Below are 19,983 nucleotides of genomic sequence, written 5' to 3' on the forward strand. Positions count from 1 at the left end.
TTTGCGGCTGGCTTCCTTTGCCCAGTGCTGTGTCTTTGAGATTTTTTGTTGCAATGCTGTAGCCAGTTGTATGAGTACGCTGTGACTTATTGATCCATTGTATTATCAGTGGACTTTGAGAGTGCTCCTGGCATTTGCCCGTAGGAGTGGTGTTGCCATTAACCTTCATACGCAGGTCGCCTGGGGGCGTGGGCACTCATTTTCTTGGGAGAGGTTGACCCAGGGGTGAAATTGTTGGATCAGAGGGCACAATCAGATTTAGTAGAAACTGTCAAGTAGTTTTTCAAAATGGTTGTACCAGTTTATAGTTTCACTGGAATGTTATGAAAATCTTGGCTGCTCTGTAACCTTGCTGACAGTTGGTACTGTCAACTCAATTTAGGCATTCTGGGGGGACCCATACTTGAAGTTACTTATCATTTTTTCAACCAACATATCTTCTTCCTCTTCTTCTTCCTTTCTTCTTTCTCAGCTCCTTCTTCCTCTGTTTCTCTCTCTTCTTCTTTTCCTCTTTCTCTTCCTCTTTTTGGTCTTCTTTTTAGTGTATTTTATATAAAGCTGGATACCAGGAAATTATGGCTTTGAAACTATGCAGATAATATGAAAGCTTATTTTTCACATTTTAACTGTTAACATACATACAACACAACGTCATTCATGGGTCACCTGAAAGCATCGCTCACTCCTCCACACCCAGGGACACACAGCTGACACCGTAAGCACATGCTTACGCTTCTTGGTGGTCATTCGTGCCCCTTTCTTGCTGGGCCCTTGGTTTATTAATGCCATGCTTGGGGTGTGCTCAAGACACAGATTGGAGTTGTCACCTGGTAGCCAAGGAGCAAAATGGCTTCTCACTAAATACCCTCCCAGGGTTAGACTTAGCAGGCCCCTGATTTTTCAAACCACCCCTTTTCCCAGAATCTGAACAGTTGCATTGAGGATCGTATATACCCCAGCCCCTCGCTTGTCATCCAAGAACCGGTTCCATGCTTTGGTTCTGAAAGAGGGTCTGTCCTGGAGGCCTCCTATTAGGTCATCAGATCAGGCCAACGGCAAAGGGTTTAAATGCCCCGTGTGGGAAGGAGGGACAGCTCACTCGGCCACGTGTCCGACCAGCGGGCGTCTTTTTCTGTTTCGGGAAATGGTTAGTGGATTAGCGCTTTGCTGCACAGGGTGGTGTGCGGGAATGTGTGCTCACGCCTGTCTTCCAACTACACCCGCGAGGAGCTTGTCTGTTTCCAGCCCTGTCATTTCCTCCAACTGGCCGGGCCAGACACACCAGACACTGCTAATCAGACGCCGAGGGACTTGGCCGGGTTATGGCTTTTGAGTTCAAGGGGACACATCCTCACACTGAAGGAAGCTGAGGGTAAAGAGGCCATGTGAGCTGGTGGCTCTGCTTAACTCAAAGCCTAACAAACTTCTGCAATAGGAAATGGCGCAAAGGCAAAACAGCAGTTTGGAGCTTCCCTCGGTGTTGTTTGAGATGAGGGTGCTACAGGGCGGGCTGATAAACATGTGTTGACCTAGAGCCTTCTGAGTGCAGAGCCAGCTAAACACCTAGGGTGGGGGTGGCCAGGGACTAGAAAAAGACAAAAAGGTGTGTCTCTGTCCTCAAATAGTCCGTCATTGAGAATTAATAGAGAAGAGCCTGTTGTCTCAGGCCTCCTGGCTCACAGATTGAAACTGGGCCACATTTTTTTAGGATCCCTCCAGGATGGAAGATGCCACATTGTCCTTGCTTGAGTTGTGGCACGTGGACTTGGATGGGAATCTGTTGACCTGGCTTCTGGTCTTGTCTCTGCTGCTGTGGGGTACTTGCTTTGTGTTAGTGTTGGGGATATAAGCCCTTCCCACATGTGTGGCAGTCATGGGCCATTGGAGGCATTCATTCAGTTAAGTGAATGCACAATTCTGGTTGGGTTGTGTGGGAAAAAGCAGGGGGTGCAAGGGTCGCATGTAACCTGAAGGTGTAACTAGTTCTGAGGGTTGTGCCCTCCGTCCCTAAGTAAGTGATTCCTCTAGGCTGAGTAAGTCTCCACTAACAGGCGGGATGGGGAATAGTGTTCTAGGGAGAGGGAACAACATGTGCAAAGGCCCTGAGGTATATGTGAGAACTTGGTGTGATCAAAGACTAGAAAAATGACCACAGTAGCTAGAGTCAGAGAGGAGAAGTTGGAGGGTGGGCATTAAGGGTTCTGTGGGGCTCTTGTGAGCCCCAGAGGCCAGAACAGGAGGAAGCCTTTGGAAGTTCTTAATCCGTGGGATGACATAAGATAATGTACACTTTTCAACACTCCACTTTGACTGCTGAGTGGAAAACACATTGTAAAGAATTAAAATGGGGCAGGATTACGTAGCCATAAAAAGGTATGAAGTTTTGACAGGTGTTACAACGTGAATGAACCTCAAAAGCGTTACGCTCTATGAGAAGCGCCAGATGTAGAAGTTCACATTTACTTGAGCTGTGCATTCTAGGCACATCTACAGGGACAGGACCACAGGGGCTGGGGGATGGGGGGTGGAGAGGATCTGCTGGATGGGCACAGAGCTTCCTTTGGGGTGCGGAAAATATGGTGGAACTTAGTTTGCACATTGTGAATAGTTAATGCTACCGAGTTTACTTTAAAGCAGTTAATTTTATATTATGCGAACTTCGTGTCAATATAAACAAAAGCAGAGAAGAAAAGGTGAGATCAAGGGTCTGATTGAGAGGCAGCTGCAGCAGTGGCTCAGGGGAGGGAGGATGGTGGCTTGGACCAGAACGGTGGGACTGTGACGGAAAGCCGTGAGCCAGTTTGAAGAAGAGGTGAGGATTTTCAGGATCTTCTTATTTGGAGATTCTATGCAAGTTGGGCCTCAGGAAGGTTGGAAGAACTTTCCTAGATCCTGAAAGCTGAAATAGCCCTTTGCTGTACCTGGCAAAGCAAATTTGTGTTCCTAGGCATAGAGCTGGGTGTCTTTTCCTTCTGTGGAGCTGTGCCTTCAGCTGAGCCAGGCTCTGGGGCTGCTGTGGGCACAGCTAGCCATGCCACTGATCCAGAAAGCAGCACGGTCCGCCCAGGGCACATACAGCCCCAAAGGATGGTGTTGCCCTCGCCAGTGTTTCCTGCCACCTCATTTTCCAGCTTTCTGCAGAGTTGGCCTCATTTCCAGAGAAGACATTTATGTAATAGCTATTTAATATCCGGCAAAGATTGTGGAGAGGATATTCTTTTTAATTGCATCTTCAGGAGAGATGGCCAGATAGTCACTAGGTCTTAGTACACGGTCAGAACCATTAGACGCAGTTGTTTGTGTCTGTTTTCCTCTCTGAGCGTGCCTGAGTGAGTGAGGGCAGATGAGGAAGGTGAAGCCCACATCCTGTCCACAGAGGCTTCCTTGGTGTGTGGGAAGCGATATAGGATTCCTTCCACCTCCCCTGAGCAAATAGCTGTTCTTCCTCCTGCTTCCTCTTCTTCCTGTCCTCTCTTCCATCCTCCCATCTACCCATATTCCATCCCGCTGTGCCCTCTTCCTTCATTGCATCCATCCATTTCTCCATCTATCCATCATTCTTCCATCCTTTGACATTTTCACCCATCCATCCATCCATCCATCCATCCATCCATCCATCCATCCATCCATCCTCCTGTCCTTCCTTATTTCTTTTATCCCTCTCTTTTTATTTTCTTTTATTTCATCTACTGGTCCTTCCATTCTCTCATCCTGTCATCTTCCTCCCTCTCTTCCTTCATTCGTTCCTTCCTCCCATCCTCTCTGTCCTTCCATTTTCATCCCTTCTATTTATTCATCCAGCCATCCTCCTTCCCTTCCAGCTGTCCATCCTCCCTCCTTCCCTTACATTCATTCTTACCTCTATTCATCCATCCTTACATCCATCCATCCATCCATCCATCCATCCATTCATCCATCCATCCATCCATCCATCCACCCATCCATCTTTTTATCCACCTATCTGTCATTTATTTGCATGCACCCCTTCTCTGCTCCATCTGTGACCACAAAGTTGGTAAGGCAAATCGACTCTCACTGAGCTACTGTTAAACTGGTGCTGGGTTGGGCTTGGTTCTCTTTGTGCAACGATCTGGCCTCCTCACTTGGTTGCCCAGTGCCTCAAGGTCCCCATCTGTGCTTTGAAGATGACAAGGGCATTTATTGCTAGAGGGTCCGACGGCATCCTCACTGTTGGCCACGGGGAGTGAGCTGAGAGAGTGGCTGGATGTTTCAGGTGAAAGAAGCACAGCTCTGCTCCGACGACGTCTGGCTTCCCCAAGGTCATTGCGTGCAATGCAGTGGCTGCCACATTTGACCCGGTTACAGTGATGTTAATACCAGGCAGCCCGGGCCCTCATTCTGTGCGGAGCCCTGTGCCAAGCGCGTGAGCTCTGAGAGTTGTTGTGATAGCCTTCATAGGTAGGTGCCGTTATTTTTCTCATTGTCCCGGTGAGAAAACTGAGGCACAAAAAAGCGGGATTACTTTCCTGACGTCACGGTTGGGACCCCAGCCCCGGTCTCCCTGAAGAAAGGGCCGACTCTGCAGGCACACCTGAGCTCTGTAAGGCCAATGAGCAGCAGGCGTCCTGGAGAGGGCGACTTCCAGGCTGCTGTTGGGGGAGGCCTCCGTCTTACACCTCCCAGGCTCTCCAGCCAGTACCCCGAAAATTTGTAAAGAGAGTTCACTTTGGCCACAAGAGGGCGCCCGACTCCCAGCCTGAATGGGGCTGTTGTGGGGAGGTGGAGAGAAGAGCAAGAGCCCTTTTGGATGCCGTTTTAAAACAAACTCATACACTGATCACCTAAGCTTTTTGGGGAATGTCTCAAAACTGGCTTGAGAGGTTCATTCTGTTTAACTGATGGTAAGCAAGGAGCCGAGAGTTCCAACAATGAAAACCACAGGTTTCTGTCCTCAGGGAGCCCACAGTTGAGTGTGGAAGACAGTGTTAGGATGCAATGTGATAAGTGTCAGTCTTAATCCACGTCGGTCACTAAATCAGCACTTAATGAGCACCTACTGTGTGCCAGGCTTTATGCTCCTCGCCAAGGACAAAAAAATGAACAATACAAATCATTGCCCTCAAAGACCCACAGTCCACTTGGGAGACAAAACCTGAAAGAAAGAATTTGGGAAAATGGTAAAGTATAGCCACAGAGAGCTATTTAGACTATTTTAGGAGAATTGAGGGGCAACAATCCACCCAGGCTAGGATGAAAAAGGGAATTTCAGGGAAGGCTTCTTGGAGGAAGAGCACTCAACCCTGGCTGGGAGGGATGGGATATCAGGAAAGGCTTCCTGGAGGAGAGGACACCAGAGCCAAGTGATAAAAGACAGATAGGGACAGCATGAATGAAGGGTCCGAGGTGAGAAACTGCACAGAGCCGTGGCTGGAGCTCAGTGCGAGGGGGGTGAGGGTGGGAGTGGGTGTTGGGTGCCATGCTAGGGACATCGGGTCTCCCTGCTCTCATTTTGTGTGGGTGTGGATACATGGCCCTCTCCTCTGTGTCTCCCTCCCAGAGCCAAGAAGAAAAGCAAGCCCTTGAACCTCAAGATCCACAGCAGCGTGGGCAGCTGTGAGAACATCCCTTCTCAGCAGCGCTCCCCACTCCTGCCCGAGCGCTCCCTCCGCTCCTTCTTCGTGGGACATGGGCCTTTCCTGCCCTCCACCCCTCCCGTCCACACAGAGGCCAGCCTCTCCTCAAGTAAGTCGCCGCACGGGGGGCTGGCCGGGCCGGCGGGTGGCAGCACTCTCTGCCAGGCGTCCGCTCTCCTTTCTTTGTCTTTGGTGAGTCTGCTTGCTAAATGTTCGCTGGGCACGCCCCATATGCGCCCCTCCCGTTGCCCCCAACCTGACCTGCACCACACTCCTTGCCTCTTTGGTTTCCAAGAGAAGGGGGTCTAACGGTCGCTCCAGCGGTGGACTGGCTGTTGTCACTGGTCCTGCAGGTGTGTAGGGGTGACAGGGGAGCAAGCACGCAGGGCAGTCAGGGAAAGAAACATCAGCCTTTTCTCACTCCTGCGGCTCAGCTACCTGGTCACAGGCTTTTGCTTTTTCTGTGGTCAGTAAGGCTTCTGTGATTATATTTTGCAATCCAACCCTTCCCTCCTAGCGCAGGTCAGCACAGTATAACCTTTACATCCCCAAGATGTATTCGGGGTGACACTGGGCTGAGTGTGGCCTGCGGTGGCTTACATTCTCTTCCCACGGATTCTGCTGTAGACAGAGTTGTTATTAGGTAGAGCGGAGATGGAACTTTCTGGTGATTCAGGGCTGAGGTCTGAAAAGGCATTTAGTCCTCTCTGCCCAGAGGCAGGTGTTGCCCAACAGGCACAGACCTGTCCAGAGGGGAGCCCCTGAGAAAAGCCCCCAGTCCTCCCACCAAGACAAAAACTTTCTTTCTTTTTAAAAGCTTTCCATTGATTTGAGAGAGAGAAGTATCAAGTCCTTGTTCCACTTGGTTGTGCACTCATTGGTTGCTTCTCGTACATGCCCTGACCAGGGATCGAACCAGCAACATCAGCATGCTGGGACGATGCTTTATCCACTGAGCCACCTGGCCAGGGCTGACAAGCAGTTTCATTGACTGGGAACTCAGGAGGTGGGGCAGCTGGAATGTGGAGGAAGTAACCCCAGGCCCTTGATACAGCCGTAGGGTGTCCATAGTGCTTTGCTTCTCTGAGCAATGATGAGTCGTGTTTACTGAGCACCAGTACTTGCTTATCCATGTGCATGATCTCATTTTGTTCTTGGAATGACTCAGAGCACAGAGGGATTATTCCTATTGTATAGATGATAAAACTGAGGTTCAGAGGCATCAAAGAACTTGCCTGACGTCACAAAGCTATTGAGTGGTTGAGGCAGGATTTGAATCTGGTTCCTTCCTACTCCAGAATATATGGCCTCCTCGTCACGCATGATTGGATCACCAAGACCCCTCAAATATCCAGGAGGATGCCTTTCTCTAAATGTTGGGGTTCTCTTCTTTCCATAAAGCTTGAACCACTTTTCTTAGAGAGGCCATAGGCCCTTTAAGAATTTGATGAAACCCACTAATTCTTTCCTGGAAAACTGCACACATAGCAAACATCCAACATGTGTGTTCATTGTCAAGACTGGGTCCAGAGGCTCTGCCTTAGCCCCACTGGGCGGCTGGCCTGTGGTGGAATGGTGAACTCAGTCTGCAGTCCGCAGATGCAGATCATGCCTCCAGGGCAGGACTCGGAAGAGACCCATGTGGATGGCAGTTAGGAGAGGTTCCAGAGCCTGGCTTGTTTGAGTGCCCGGGGGGTGGGGGTGGGTGCAGGCCACCCAGAATAGCACGCGCGGCCCACGTCAACACCAGAAAGCCAATTTATCAATTTGTCAGGAGACATCAGTGTCAGAGAGACCGGAAACACTCCACAACAGCAGGCCTGTGTGGCAGCTGGAGGGTGGTGCGGTGAGCTCGGGGGAGGAGGAAACACGACAGCATAGCGGCAGGCTGAGGCTGGAAGTCCCCGCCCTGGAGGGGGATGCCTGGGTTCCCACCCCAGCTTTGTTACTGTCGCCCATCCCTGTGCCTGGCTTCGAGCAAGTGAAGAGTCTCCTTGAGACTTAGTTTCTTTATCTGTAAAATGGGATAACAGTAGATTCCTTTTCTAGATGTTTGTGAGGACTGTTGTTAGGATAGTTATTAGTCCCTTTTCCCTACGAGCATTCCCATCCTCTAGCTCCATGGGTAATTTGGGGGCTGTGGCTAAATAACTTTTAGTTGACTCCCCGCCTCCCCCACTTTCCCGTGGTCCTAAGAGTGCTCGGAATTGACCTTGGCATGACGCTGGGTGGTCGCCTTCGGTCACCATCTCTGTCTTTGGCTATTGCCAGCCTAGGAGTGAATGTCAACAGGATTTGGCCACAGCTCTGTGCTTTAGTTCTGGCCACAGTAGAAATACTTGTAGCTCGCTTGAAAAACAAACAAACAAACAAAAAATGGACTTGCACAGTTAGATTCCTCCTCCTACCAAAAAGAGTGTTGTGAGGGTTCACCTTGGTTCCCCATTTACACACCTGCCCTGGTCTCCGAGAGGAGTGGCTTTTCAGTTTGCCAGTGGGCAGAGCGAAGTCCTTTGTTAAATGAAACTAGCTCCCAGCACTAACAGGCCCTAAAACCATGATGGCCAACCTTTTTATAAAAACTGCCCACTTTTGCAGTGCTGGTCAACCTGGTCCCTTCTGCCTACTAGTGGGCGTTCCAGCTTTCATGGTGGGTGTTAGCGGAGCAACCAAATAGTGCCGTGATTGGCCCACCATGAAAGCTGGAACGCCCACTAGTAGGCGGGAGGGACCAGGTTGATCAGCACTGCAAAAGTGGGCAGTTTTTATAAAAAGGTTTGCCATCACAGCCCTAGAAGCACAGTTGCCTCTTGGGACAGTGCTGGTTCTTGTATTCAAAGAGGTCCCCCTTTATCTCTTGGAAAGGAAGAGGATAGCATTTGCGTCTCACTGGGAGAATGAGTGTGTGACCCAAATTCTAGCTAGATCCTGTGGACCAGTCCCATTTCCATTGACACCGACGCATAGCAGAACGAAGCAGCCAGGTGGACAGAGTCCAGGTTGGGATGCGGGGAGCTCTCTCTCTGAGTCTCAGTGTTGCCACCAATGGCCAGTGTGACCTTTGTCCCTGCCTTGTCACAGTTAAGGCGCACCACAATCTTTGGGACAGGCATTACTATTCCCATTTTACAGGTAAGGACACTGAGGCTCAGAACACGAATGACTTTGCCTAGGTGGTAGGTTTTGAACACAGATCTGACTCTGGCCTGCTCAGATTCCATCTCTTTAGTGCAATGAGTTCCTGTCTGTCTCCAGGTCTCAGTTTCCCCAACTGGACAACAGCAGACTCCATGAAGGTCTGTTTCAGAGCTTAGAATCTCTGTAGTCCTAAGGCTTAGTCTGGGAGCTTTTCCTAGGCACTCCTTTAACTCACTTGGAAAGCTGGGTTTGTGGAGACTCCAGGCGGAGCTGTTGGGAGAACCCAGCTGCCTGGCGCTGGCTCCCTCTTGCTTGTAATCATCCCATTCTCTCTCAGAAGAGAGCTTCCTGCTCTAGGCCTCCCTGGGCCAATCTTCCTCCCGCTGACCCAGCGAGAGAGCCCCTGAGTCTCTGTCCCTGCCAGGCTGAGTCTGTCTGCCTCTTTGTCACTGTCAGCTGTGGCTTCCCTGTGAAGGGTGGTGATACACCACCTTATTACCCCTGATCATAATGCTGGGAGACAGCATTAGGCAGATTTGGATGTAGAGTGGCCAAGCCTCAGACCTTCAGGGTGCCAAGCCACCTTGGATAGGCTGTGAGAAGGACTTCACCTCTGTGGGGCTTACCCTCCTTCCTTGATCTGGGGTGATGAGCAGGGGAGGGAGGGGCATGGAAGAAGCCCCCACTTATAGAGGAATCTATCTCCAAGGTTAGCAATGCACAGATCACAGAGATCATATTCTACTGTGCTGTGTGGGAGGTGCTGACTCAGGAGCGGACCTGCTTCCCAGAGAACTAGAGAACAATGGCCCCAGCTCTCCATCCTTGCTCTGTGTTGCCTCTGGCTAGCCCTGTTGGCCCAGCACTGTCTGATGGATGCCCTCTACCCCTGGACCATTAACGGTCCAACCAACTGTATGTCTGTGACTCCTCTCAGTGTCTCTCTGATCCCAGCTGACTTAGGTCAGGCAATCCATATGACCCCTACAAAGAGCCTCCTTCAGAATGGAAAGGTTATCATTTGTTACCAGCTGATGGAAGTGATTTTGGGAGGGGTCTCAATTTTGTACTGATTTTTTTTGTTTTCAACTGCAGTGAGAAAAGTGTTGCGTAACAGTTGCCTTTTGTAGACCTAGTGCGGCCCGCCAAACGGCTGTGATCTTGCTCTGCGGCCCACATGCTGAGTTGAGTTTGAGACCCCTGGTTTAGAGCAACTGAGTGGTTGCTGACATGTCGCTGGGCAAGTCCCCGAGCCCCTGAGCCTGTTTTGATACTACAAGGATGCTGTGAGGACAGAACGAGGTAAATTTCCTAGCTTAGAACACCGAGTCTCCATGAAGGGCAGCTCTGGGAGCAGCTGCTCCTTGTTGTGTGATAGAATGGCTTGTAACAGTGATGAAAACGGTGATAATAATAGCAACCGGCATTTCCTGTGTGTTGACGCAGGTCCAGGCATCGTTGGTTTGGGCAAAACAATGTCCTTCTCTTATCTCATTTAAGTATCGCACTCTTCTGTAAGATAGGCACTGTGCATTACCGCCATTGCACAGACAAAGAAATCGGGACTGAGAAAGGTGACGTGTAACTGACCCTCAAGGTCACGATGTCCAGAAGGAGGTGGAGTTGGGACATCTTCTGAACTCCCCACCCGACAGTGCCCTGCAGAAGGCAGTCACCAAGCCGTCCTCACAGAGACCCGCTTGCTCTTCAAGTAGAGACCTTGTTCAAGTTGTCTCCCTGCCTAGCTGGGAGCCTGTGTTGTGGGGACAGCCTCCAACACAGTGGAATCCATCCTGGGTCACCAGAGTTGGCATTCAGGAGGCCCACTGTTCCAGGGGGTGGCCATCCCTGTGGCAGCGGGCAGCTGCGGACTGCAGCCCCAGGAGCGCGTGGCAGCCAGCTGCGGCCCTGCAGGCACCCGTCCAGACCTCTCTGGCGGGAGATGAATGACAGGGTGCTTCTACCACCTGCTGTTTTCTCTGCATTTCTTTATGAGCTACCTGTGCAGGTCGGTAGAGCACTTCCGGGCAGCAACTACCAAAGGGAACAAGTGACTGACGGTTCATGGACATCCCCATCTTGGTTGCCATGACTCAACCAGCTGGAGTTTTATACAAGGTCCCTGTCTTAGGAAATACTGTCCTTCATGAGGTGTCTTAGAGGACGGCATGCCCTCCCCTGGCCCCATCTTGCCCTGCCTCTCCTCGTCTCTTCTCCAGGCAACTCCTGTTCTTTGTCACTGGACAGGGCAGCAGATACTGTAGCTGACCCTCCGCTGAGGGCCTGGCCTGGTGCGGCTGAGGCTGAGTCAGACGCCCGATAGGTGGAAGGAGGCAGCGGCAGGTAGCAATAAAGACTGGTGAAGCTGAACTGCCGACTCCCAACAAGCCAGCCACGGGGAGGGCTGCGGAGACACTCGGGACGGGGGGGCGATTATATAATGGGGTTTAATGAGGCTTGAGGCCAAGGTTCATTACCTGCTGGAAGAGGGGGCGGAGGAGCGCCTGTCTCAACAGAAGTTGGCTGCCCGAAAACCACGTTCTTTTCTCAGAATTGGGAGAGACATTGAGAACTTCCATCGGACTCAGGGGTGGCAGTTGCAGGGGTAAGATGTATATAGCGTTGGAGTGACACAAAGAACGTTCTTCCTGAGAATGCTGCTCCTCACTCCCCATCCCCACAGTGGACACACAAAGCGTCTATGCTGCCTGGTCTCAGTGCTGCATTTAGAAACCCAGGTCCCAGCAGGTCCCTAACAGGTACTGACAGTCGTCTTCCTGTCTGACAGTTGCCCATCCAGGTGCTTCTTAAGCATCAAAATATGTATACCCGGAAACAAAGAAAATGATTATAGAAAGGTTCCTAAAGAAAAGCCCGGGTCTCTCACATATTATGCCTCTCCCAGCCCTGCCTTCCAAAAAGCCCTTCCTGTGTCTGGTTCTTCCGGTGATCACTTCTACACTTTAAACTGGATTGCACCAGGGCTTCTCAAAGTGTGCCCTGGACCGACAGCGACAGCATCACTTCTGGAAGCTTCCTGAAAATGCAAGCTCTTGCTCTCCTCCTTCCAGACCCTGAGTCAGACGCTCTGGGCAGGGGGTCCAGCCACCTGGGCATCACCAGCCCTCCAGGGGACTCTGCAGGCTCACGTTTGCAAATCCCTTGCTTATGGGATGATCTTTATTCTTAGTGTTTTATTGTGCAGTCGTTCAGATTTACAGAAATGTTGCAAGAACGATGCAAAGGACTCCTGCACCCCCTTTACTCAGAGTCATCAGTTTTGAATCTTTCTCTCCCTAACCCCCTCCCCGTTTTCCCCCTTGTGTTTATGAAGTGCTTGAGGCTAGGTTGCATACTCTCTTACATAACCACAGAGGGAACAGATTCTGTCATCTTGACATTGAATCAAGACTTTCATCCAGCCATATTCCAATTTCAGCAATTGTCCCGATAGGATCCTTGATAGCACTTTTCTTTTTTTGCATAGAAGCCAATGCAAGATCACAAATTGTATGTAGTGGCACGTCAAGCTTGAGTGGTCTCGCAGCCTGGTTATCTGTGGCTTGGAGAGACATCTCTGATGAGTAGGGATCAGCTGCTTTACCGAATGTTCCTCAGTTTGGATCTGTTGGATGTTTCCTCCCTGTGGTTAGACTCAGACTGTGCAGTGTGGGCAGGAGTTCTTCCTAAGTGGTGTGATGTCCTTCTCAGTCCATCCCCCCCTTTGAGGGACCAGGGTGGCCAGACCTTTCAATTTTTCAAAAGAAGTCAGAGACCATGACGTTTATGAGCAATCTCCCAATTTAAAAATATGAGTACCCAATGCAAAGTCTTTGAATGTTGCATGAGGTGCTATTAAATCACGGACAAGTGTGTGGGTCATCTTGGGTATTGGGGCTCCCGATTTTTAACTCTGCTCTAGAATCATAGAGGTCAGAACTGGTAGTGGCCCCAGATACCATTGAGTCCACCCCTTCACTTTACAGTTGGGGAAACTGAGGCCAGAGAGTGGGAGGGGCTTGCTCAGAGTTACAGAGTTGGGGTGGGAAGCCTGGGTTTCTGATGGCCAGCTAATGGCTCACTCCACCACACCATGGTGGCGGCCAAACTGTTGCCTCTGCTGCTATTAAAAATGTTGCAGACGAAGGTGACAGGCTTTTTGTGTATGGAGGGCTGGTGATGTGTGTGTGCGGTGCGTGCCTGTGGCCGTGTGTGGTGTGTGCAGGCCACTTTTGGGTTTTTATCATAGACACTCTCCTCTGGTCTGCCTACACACACTGTTCTTCCTGCTGTCGCACAAACAGTATGGACTCAGCATGCAAGAGACAACCTTAGACCTTTTGTTATGATCCCTCCCACTAGGAATCAGGGCAACAAAAATTGGTTGGTACGTGGTTGGCGTTAGGAGCCAGGGGGGACATGTGTGTCTATTGGAGCGAGTCCTGATCCTCGGTCAGGTACATGCTGTCGGTGTGGGCAGTTCTGTTCCTTGTCATCAGGACCTGAGTCTGGTTATGTCTTTGTCCCCATTCACATCCCCCAGGGAAGAATTCTTGGATTTAAGCTGATTTCATAACAATAAGAAAAGAAATAACAAGTAACACTGCTGTGGCCCTGTGCAGTGTACACTGGGTGTTCAGATTCCTTAGTCACTCTCCTGCATCTCCATTCTGCAGATGAGGAAACTGATCTTCTAAGAGGAGAAATCAGTGGTTAGAGGTGATACAGTGTATCAGAGCCAAGAATGGAAACCACAGCACCTTCAGACTTCACGGCAGGTGCACTCTCTCCATATAACTTGGCCTGAACTAATTTCCTTGCAACAGTGGCTTAGGGCATAGTGGGTTGCTTTAATCAAATTTGTCACTGTCCCAAGAAAATTGTTTCTTCCCTAGTGGCTTCATCTTATACATCTACCCAGTTGGGCAAGTGTGTATTTTATCTAGCTGTGACCTTTGGCCCCCTTCCTCTCCACAATGCCTATCTCCAAGTCTTATTGAGTTAACCTTCTAAGTTAAGGGTTGGTGAACTTTTTCCATAAAGGACCAGATAGAAAAAATGTTCAGTTTGGAAGCCATGTGTCTCCATCACAACTGCCGTTGTAGCACGAAGCAGCCAGGCATGGTGTGATAGTGTCAGAATAAAATTGTTGACCCATATACTTAAGGTTTAGAACCAGAGGAAGTCCTTGCAGTCCTCGGGGCTGGCTGGCCGGCCGGCTGGCCATGCTCCGTCACAATCTTTTCTCCATCCCGTCTCTCGGGCTGGGCCCAGAAGCCGGGTATTGGACAAGCTCCCGTGGGATTATGACCCAGAGACCCAGCCCCCAGACTCGGGTTGGGCCTGGGGATGTTCCTAACCAGCTTCCAGCGCCAGTTTTAAAAAACAAACTAATAATAAGGACAAGAAGCATACACTGTTTCCATGAATTATGTTAGTGAACTAAATAAACAGCCTTTTAGTTTGAGATGATATCGTTCATCTCTTTTGGTGTTGAGTGTTCTTTTCACAGTGAAATGATGGGTAATCATCAATGGTGATTGTGTTTTATGTAGTGTGTGTGCTTCCTTGGAAGCAAACATTGCCAACTATAGGCAGTCCCCCATTGATTGAACTTTCTTTTTCTTTGTGTTTTTTTGTGTGTGATGGAGACAGAGTCAGAGAGGGGGACAGATAGGGACAGACAGACAGGAAGGGAGAGAGATGAGAAGCATCAATCTTCGTTGCCGCACTTTAGTTGTTCATTGATTGCTTTCTCATATGTGCCTTGACCGGGAGGCTACAGCAGACTGAGTGACCCCTTTCTCGAACCAGCAACCTTGGGCTCAAGCTGGTGAGCCTTGCTCAAACCAGATGAGCCCACACTCAAGCTGGCGATCTCGGGGTCTCGAACCTTGGTCCTCTGTGTCCCAGTCCTATGCTCTATCCACTGTGCCACCGCCTAGTCAGGCAACTGAACTTTCTGACCCGTAAAATTCAAGTCAGGAGCCCTTTTTCTAGTGGGGAGTTTTAAAGGCTGATTATCAATATTAACTTAGTAACAAATCGCTTTCTTCAAAAAGGACTCTTATGTAAACCCACAGTATCTGTGTCCGCAGATAAAAGTGGAGGTGTTCTAGGCTGCGTGTAGCGGTGGGGGGTGGCTGGTGTCCCCTCCGCTGGGCCTCCCCTTCCTCCTGTCCCCCGACAGTGGTGACCCCTGAGATACTTCTTAGAAACTCAATTTGGAAACTGCTATCCTAGAAATTTCTTGAAATGTTACAAATGGGGAACTCGAGGTCCTAGGAGGGAGAGCGCTTCCCCAAATTTCTGATTTCTAATTGGGTCCAAGCATCCCCAGGCTGACGACAGGCCATTGATTTGGTATAGAGACCCCTCCCTCGCCAACCCCAGTGTGGATTCAGCACTTAGGGCGGGTCAGAGGGTGGGGTCTTCACTGCAACAACCCCTGGAGGTGGCTGGATCTGATTTTCCCCCATTGGAAACAAGGGGAAGGTAGTGCAGGGAGGAGGTTATGTGGCCTTCTTGGGGTTTCAGGCTGTGGGGACAGGCTCGTCGGGTTAAACCATTTTCCTAAACCTCTTCCTGACCATGAGGGCCTGGTTGATGGCGAGGCTCAGAGCCCTTACCGCTTTTCCTTATGCTACAGCGCGGCTCCGGAGTCTTAGGAGAACTAGGGCTTTTCCAACAGCCTAACTTTTAAGTCGATCTCTTTGAGAGTCGTTCCCCATCTGTCTGTTCACCAGAAATATGTTTGAGTGCCTTCTCCCTGCGTGAGGACAGGGAGAAAGGGATGGATCGACATTCAAGATCTCCATGCTCACCGAACCTCCAGTCTGCTACTGCTGAGGGGATGGACATAAAAACTAACTATGTTGGTGATCAGAGCTGCAAAGTGTGTGTGCAGGATGTTGTGAAAATTAAAACAGAGGAGCGATGATGGCAGGGCAGGGAGCAGGGACACCTAGTCTAGCCTGGGGGAGCAGGGAAGGCTTCTGTGAACTGGTCTCGTTTATGCCAAGACTAGCCAGCTAAGTACGGTTAGCCCAGGGGTTGGGAACCTATGGCTTGCGAGCCAGATGTGGCTCTTTTGATGGCTGCATCTGGCTCGCAGACAAATCTTTAATAAAAAAAAATAATAACCTCTGGCCGATTGGCTCAGTGGTAGAGCATCGGCCTGGCGTGCAGAAGTCCTGGGTTCGATTCCCGGCCAGGGCACACAGGAGAAGCGCCCATCTGCTGCTTCTCCACCCCTCCCCCTCTCCTTCCTCTCTGTCTCTCTCTTCCCCTCCTGCAGCCAAGGCTCCATTGGAGCAAAGTTGGCCCGGGCGCTGAGGATGGCTCTGTGGCCTCTGCCTCAGGCACTAGAATGACTCTGGTTGCAAAGAGCAAAGCCCCAGATGGGCAGAGCATGGCCCCCTGGTGGGCATGCTGGGTGGATCCCGGTTGGGCACATGTGGGAGTCTGACTGTCTCCCCGTTTCCAATTTCAGAAAAAAAAAAAACACATTAAAAATATAAAACATTCTCATGCATAACAATCCATTCACTTCCTACCGCTCATATTCATGGTTGTGGGTGGCTGGAGCCAATCACAGCTGTCCTCTGGGACAACACCAAATTTTTATTGGATAATGCGTAATGTACACAGGTCGTTGTATGGCTCTCATGGAATTACACTTTAAAATATGTGGCGTTCATGGCTCTCTCAGCCAAAAAGGTTCCCGATCCCTGGGTTAGCCGATGGCGAATGGGAGGGCCATGCATTCCAGGCGGAGGGAACAACAGCCTACGCTGAAGGAGTTGGACGGGTTTCAGGAGCACGTGTCTGTGGATGGAGCAGGGGAGATGGCGGGGAGACGGGAGGGGTGAGCGGGAGCCGGATCCTGGGTCTCAGTTTCTGCTCACTGCCAGGTGAGTCTGCTGTGGGTTGAACTGAGTTCCCTGAAAGGATGTGCTGAAATCCCCCCACCCCCATACCTCAGAACATGACTTTGTGTAGAAAGGGGGCCGTCACAAATGCCATTACTCAAGATAAGATTCGGTCGTACTGGAGGAGGGTGGGACCTTCATCCAGTCTGACTGGCGGCCTTCCACAGAGAGGGAAGTTCAGACACAGAGATGGAGACACACAAGGAGGACGTCATGTGGCCATGGAGTCAGAGATTGAGGGGTACAGCTGTGAGCCAGGAGCTCCAAGGACTGACGTCCGTCCTCAGAAACCGAAAGGGCAAGGAAGGGTTCCAGCAAGTTTCGGGCCTGCCCCCTGGACACCTTGGTTTCTGGCTTCCGAAACGATGCGAGAACACATTTCTGCTGTTTTAAGTCACAGTTTGAGGTTCTTTGTCGAGCAGCCCTAGGACACTCACAAGTGTCCCTACAGGGTCCGTCCCCAGCCCTGGAGTATGTGAGTGCCTGCAGATGAGTCAGTCCCCCGGTGACTGCATAATCAGTCTGGGAGTAAACTGGGTGCTTTTTGGGAAAATGACATGAGCTCTTCTCAGCTGTGAAATTGCTCATCCACCCATGCGTTAGAGTGACTGCCTCACAGATGGCCTCCCAGTGACCATAAAGAGTTAAGAGCTGCTTCTCAAAAAGGCCCCTAGCTCCCCGGATGGCTTTTTGCCAGGGAAGAGAATCTGGCCCAGCAGCCCATGGGGGGCTCTTGGCAGAGGAGGGGTGGGAGCCAATTAGACACAGCTATTGCTGCCCACCCTGTGGTGGGTACTGCCCATGGCACTGTGGGAACAGGCTCTAGTGATGAAAGCATGTTCCCGGCCAAGAGGGGTTCACTGGGACCCCCTTTGCTTACTGTTGTCACCCTACTATCTGATCTAGTAGTAAACGAGGTAAGACACATCTTCACTCACAGAGGCTACCAGTCAGCTGCAGAGGGTGGATTTGAAACCCCCATAAACTGGGCTCTGCCATCTCTCACTGCCATGTTGAGCAGGTTAGGCAACCTCTCCAGGACTCAGTTTCCCTGTCTGGAAACTGAGGATTCTTCTACTTGACCCACAGCAGTAATGATAAAGAATGGATGGCAAAGAGCCTTCTGAAAGGAAGAGGGCTGTTCCACTGGGGAAGGCTGATTGACAAGGAGTCAGGCCAGGTGGCAGAGGCTGGAGGGGGGCTGCCACCTCTCTGCTTGGAGTTTGCAGGAGGACACATCCCTTGATCTCTTGGTAATGACCAGTGAGGCTGAGCAGCAGATTTCTTCCACCAGGATCACGGCTGCTGCATGGAGACCACCCCGCCCAGTGTTGTGATAGATGTTGTCACTGGTTGTTCCTTTCTGTAAAATAATTTTTAAAAATAGTGCCTTTGCATATACACACATGTGTGTATGTGCCGATACACCTATGTTTATGATCTATATGCACTTCAAAGAATACCAATAAAATTTTAGTGCAGCATATAAAAAGAACAGGTGGGTGAACTATTACTGCCTGTGGACTCACTGCCTGTTTTTGTTAATAAAGTTTTATTTGAACCCGAGCTGGGATTAGAGAGTGACAGGGGAGGCAAAGTCATGTCATTGCAGGGCTGCGTCCTGTCCTCAGATAAAAGTTTGGTGTTTTGTTCATCATGGATTTGCATCCAATTAAAAAATGTTACATGAAAACATTTTTTTTTCTTGTTACTTGAGTGTTTTGGCCAGCCCCTTAAATTTTGTGCCAGAGGGTAGTGCATCACTTAGCTCCCCCTAGTACCAGCCCTGATGAAAACACTCAGAAACTGAACTTGAACTTGAGAAACAAAACGCCACGAACTCCTGGAAGTTTCTGTGTGCATCCTCCGATTGTATTTCTCTGCCCTTCCGCCCCGAAGACGGCATCATCCTGAATTCGTTTTACCATGTGTTGCGCATCTTTTTTTTTTTTTAATTTTTAATTTCTATTTTTTATTGATTGCTTTTAGAGAGGCAGAGAGAGGATGGTGGGGATGGGGGGACAGAGAGGAGCATTCATTTGTTGTTCCACTTAGTTTGCATTCACCGGTTGCCTCCTCTATGCGCCCTGACTGGGGATCAAACCCGCCACCTTGGCATTTCAGAATGACGCTCCTGATGGAGCTACCTGGCCAGGGCTTGTGTTGCTCATCTTTGTAGAACATCTCACGAGTGTGTCTTCCTAAACAGCATATAGTTAATTTTGCATGTTTTTGAACTTCATAACAATGTGATCATACTTCATGTATTCTGCTGCTTTTTAGTTTTTATTTAGTTTTATTTATTGCTTTGAGGGAGAGAGAGAGAGAAACATCAATTTGTTGTTCTACTTATTTATGCATTCATTGGTTGATTGTTGTATGTGCCCTGACCAGGGATGTTGTATGAACCCACAACCTTGGCGTATCAGGACGGTGCTCACCGACTGACTGAACTACCTGACCAGGGCTCTGATGCTTTTGTAAAATTAAATATTCTAGTTTTGATATTCATTCAGACCTCTGGTATAGTTTTTATGCTGTCGCATACTGGTTCCACAACTGTAAGGTTTTGCTAAACTCCTCACAGTTTAGCAGCTCTGACATTGGGCTGTGCTTGCCACCTAGGGCACCTTACCGTCACTGTCCGCCTGGCAGGGTCAGGCTGCGGCTGTCATCGCGTGCCCGTGCAGGGTACACACAGACGTGGCTCTTCCTAATGCATGATGCCGTCACTTCCAAGGCTTTGTGCATTGTTGATCTTACACGAGTTGAGCTTAATTGGAGTTTAAAAGGTCTTCAGAAATATTACACTATGGCTTGGCTTTGAAACAAAGAACTGTCAACGCCTATTGCCGGTACAGAAAAGCATGAGAACAGGGCAGCGGGATATACGATAAAATAGGTCTAAGTCAATCGAAAAGAGATTTGAAAATAACACTGAATTTAAAATGTTAAGTATAAGAAAGCGCTGTGTCATAGATTAATTGGCAGCCTCTTCCTCTCTTGGTGGTTGATGCAATAATGACCTTACACTCAATGGCATCTTAAAAGTCAGTGAAATACGGCAACATTCTGTTGTACGAACAGACCACAATTACTGCATGCCTCTCTCCATTGAGGGACATTTGGGATCTACCCTCGTTTTTTCACTTTGAAGGATTCCTGGGGCATGGTTTCCCAAACTTCTCCGGTGGTACTGGTCACTGAGGAATTTGTTACAAAATCCTGATTGCTGGGTCTCATCCTGAGCCTCTTGAATCAGCCTCTCCAGGGAGAAGTCTGGGATTTTGATCCTAGATACAAGTGCCCTTCTTAATTTT

At 49.8% G+C, this 19,983-nt stretch overlaps 1 protein-coding gene across 1 annotated transcript in view; it reads left to right on the top strand.

Moving 5' to 3' along the window:
• Positions 1–19,983, top strand: part of KSR2 (kinase suppressor of ras 2) — a 301,392-nt gene that overhangs the window by 166,592 nt on the left and 114,817 nt on the right. Inside the window, exon 5 of the mRNA XM_066370811.1 lies at positions 5,519–5,703. Coding sequence (XP_066226908.1) covers positions 5,519–5,703 — 185 coding nt within the window. The remainder of the gene's footprint in view (positions 1–5,518; positions 5,704–19,983) is intronic.

The sequence above is a fragment of the Saccopteryx leptura genome, chromosome 2, assembly GCF_036850995.1.
Source record: "Saccopteryx leptura isolate mSacLep1 chromosome 2, mSacLep1_pri_phased_curated, whole genome shotgun sequence".
Taxonomy (NCBI): Eukaryota; Metazoa; Chordata; class Mammalia; order Chiroptera; family Emballonuridae; genus Saccopteryx; species Saccopteryx leptura.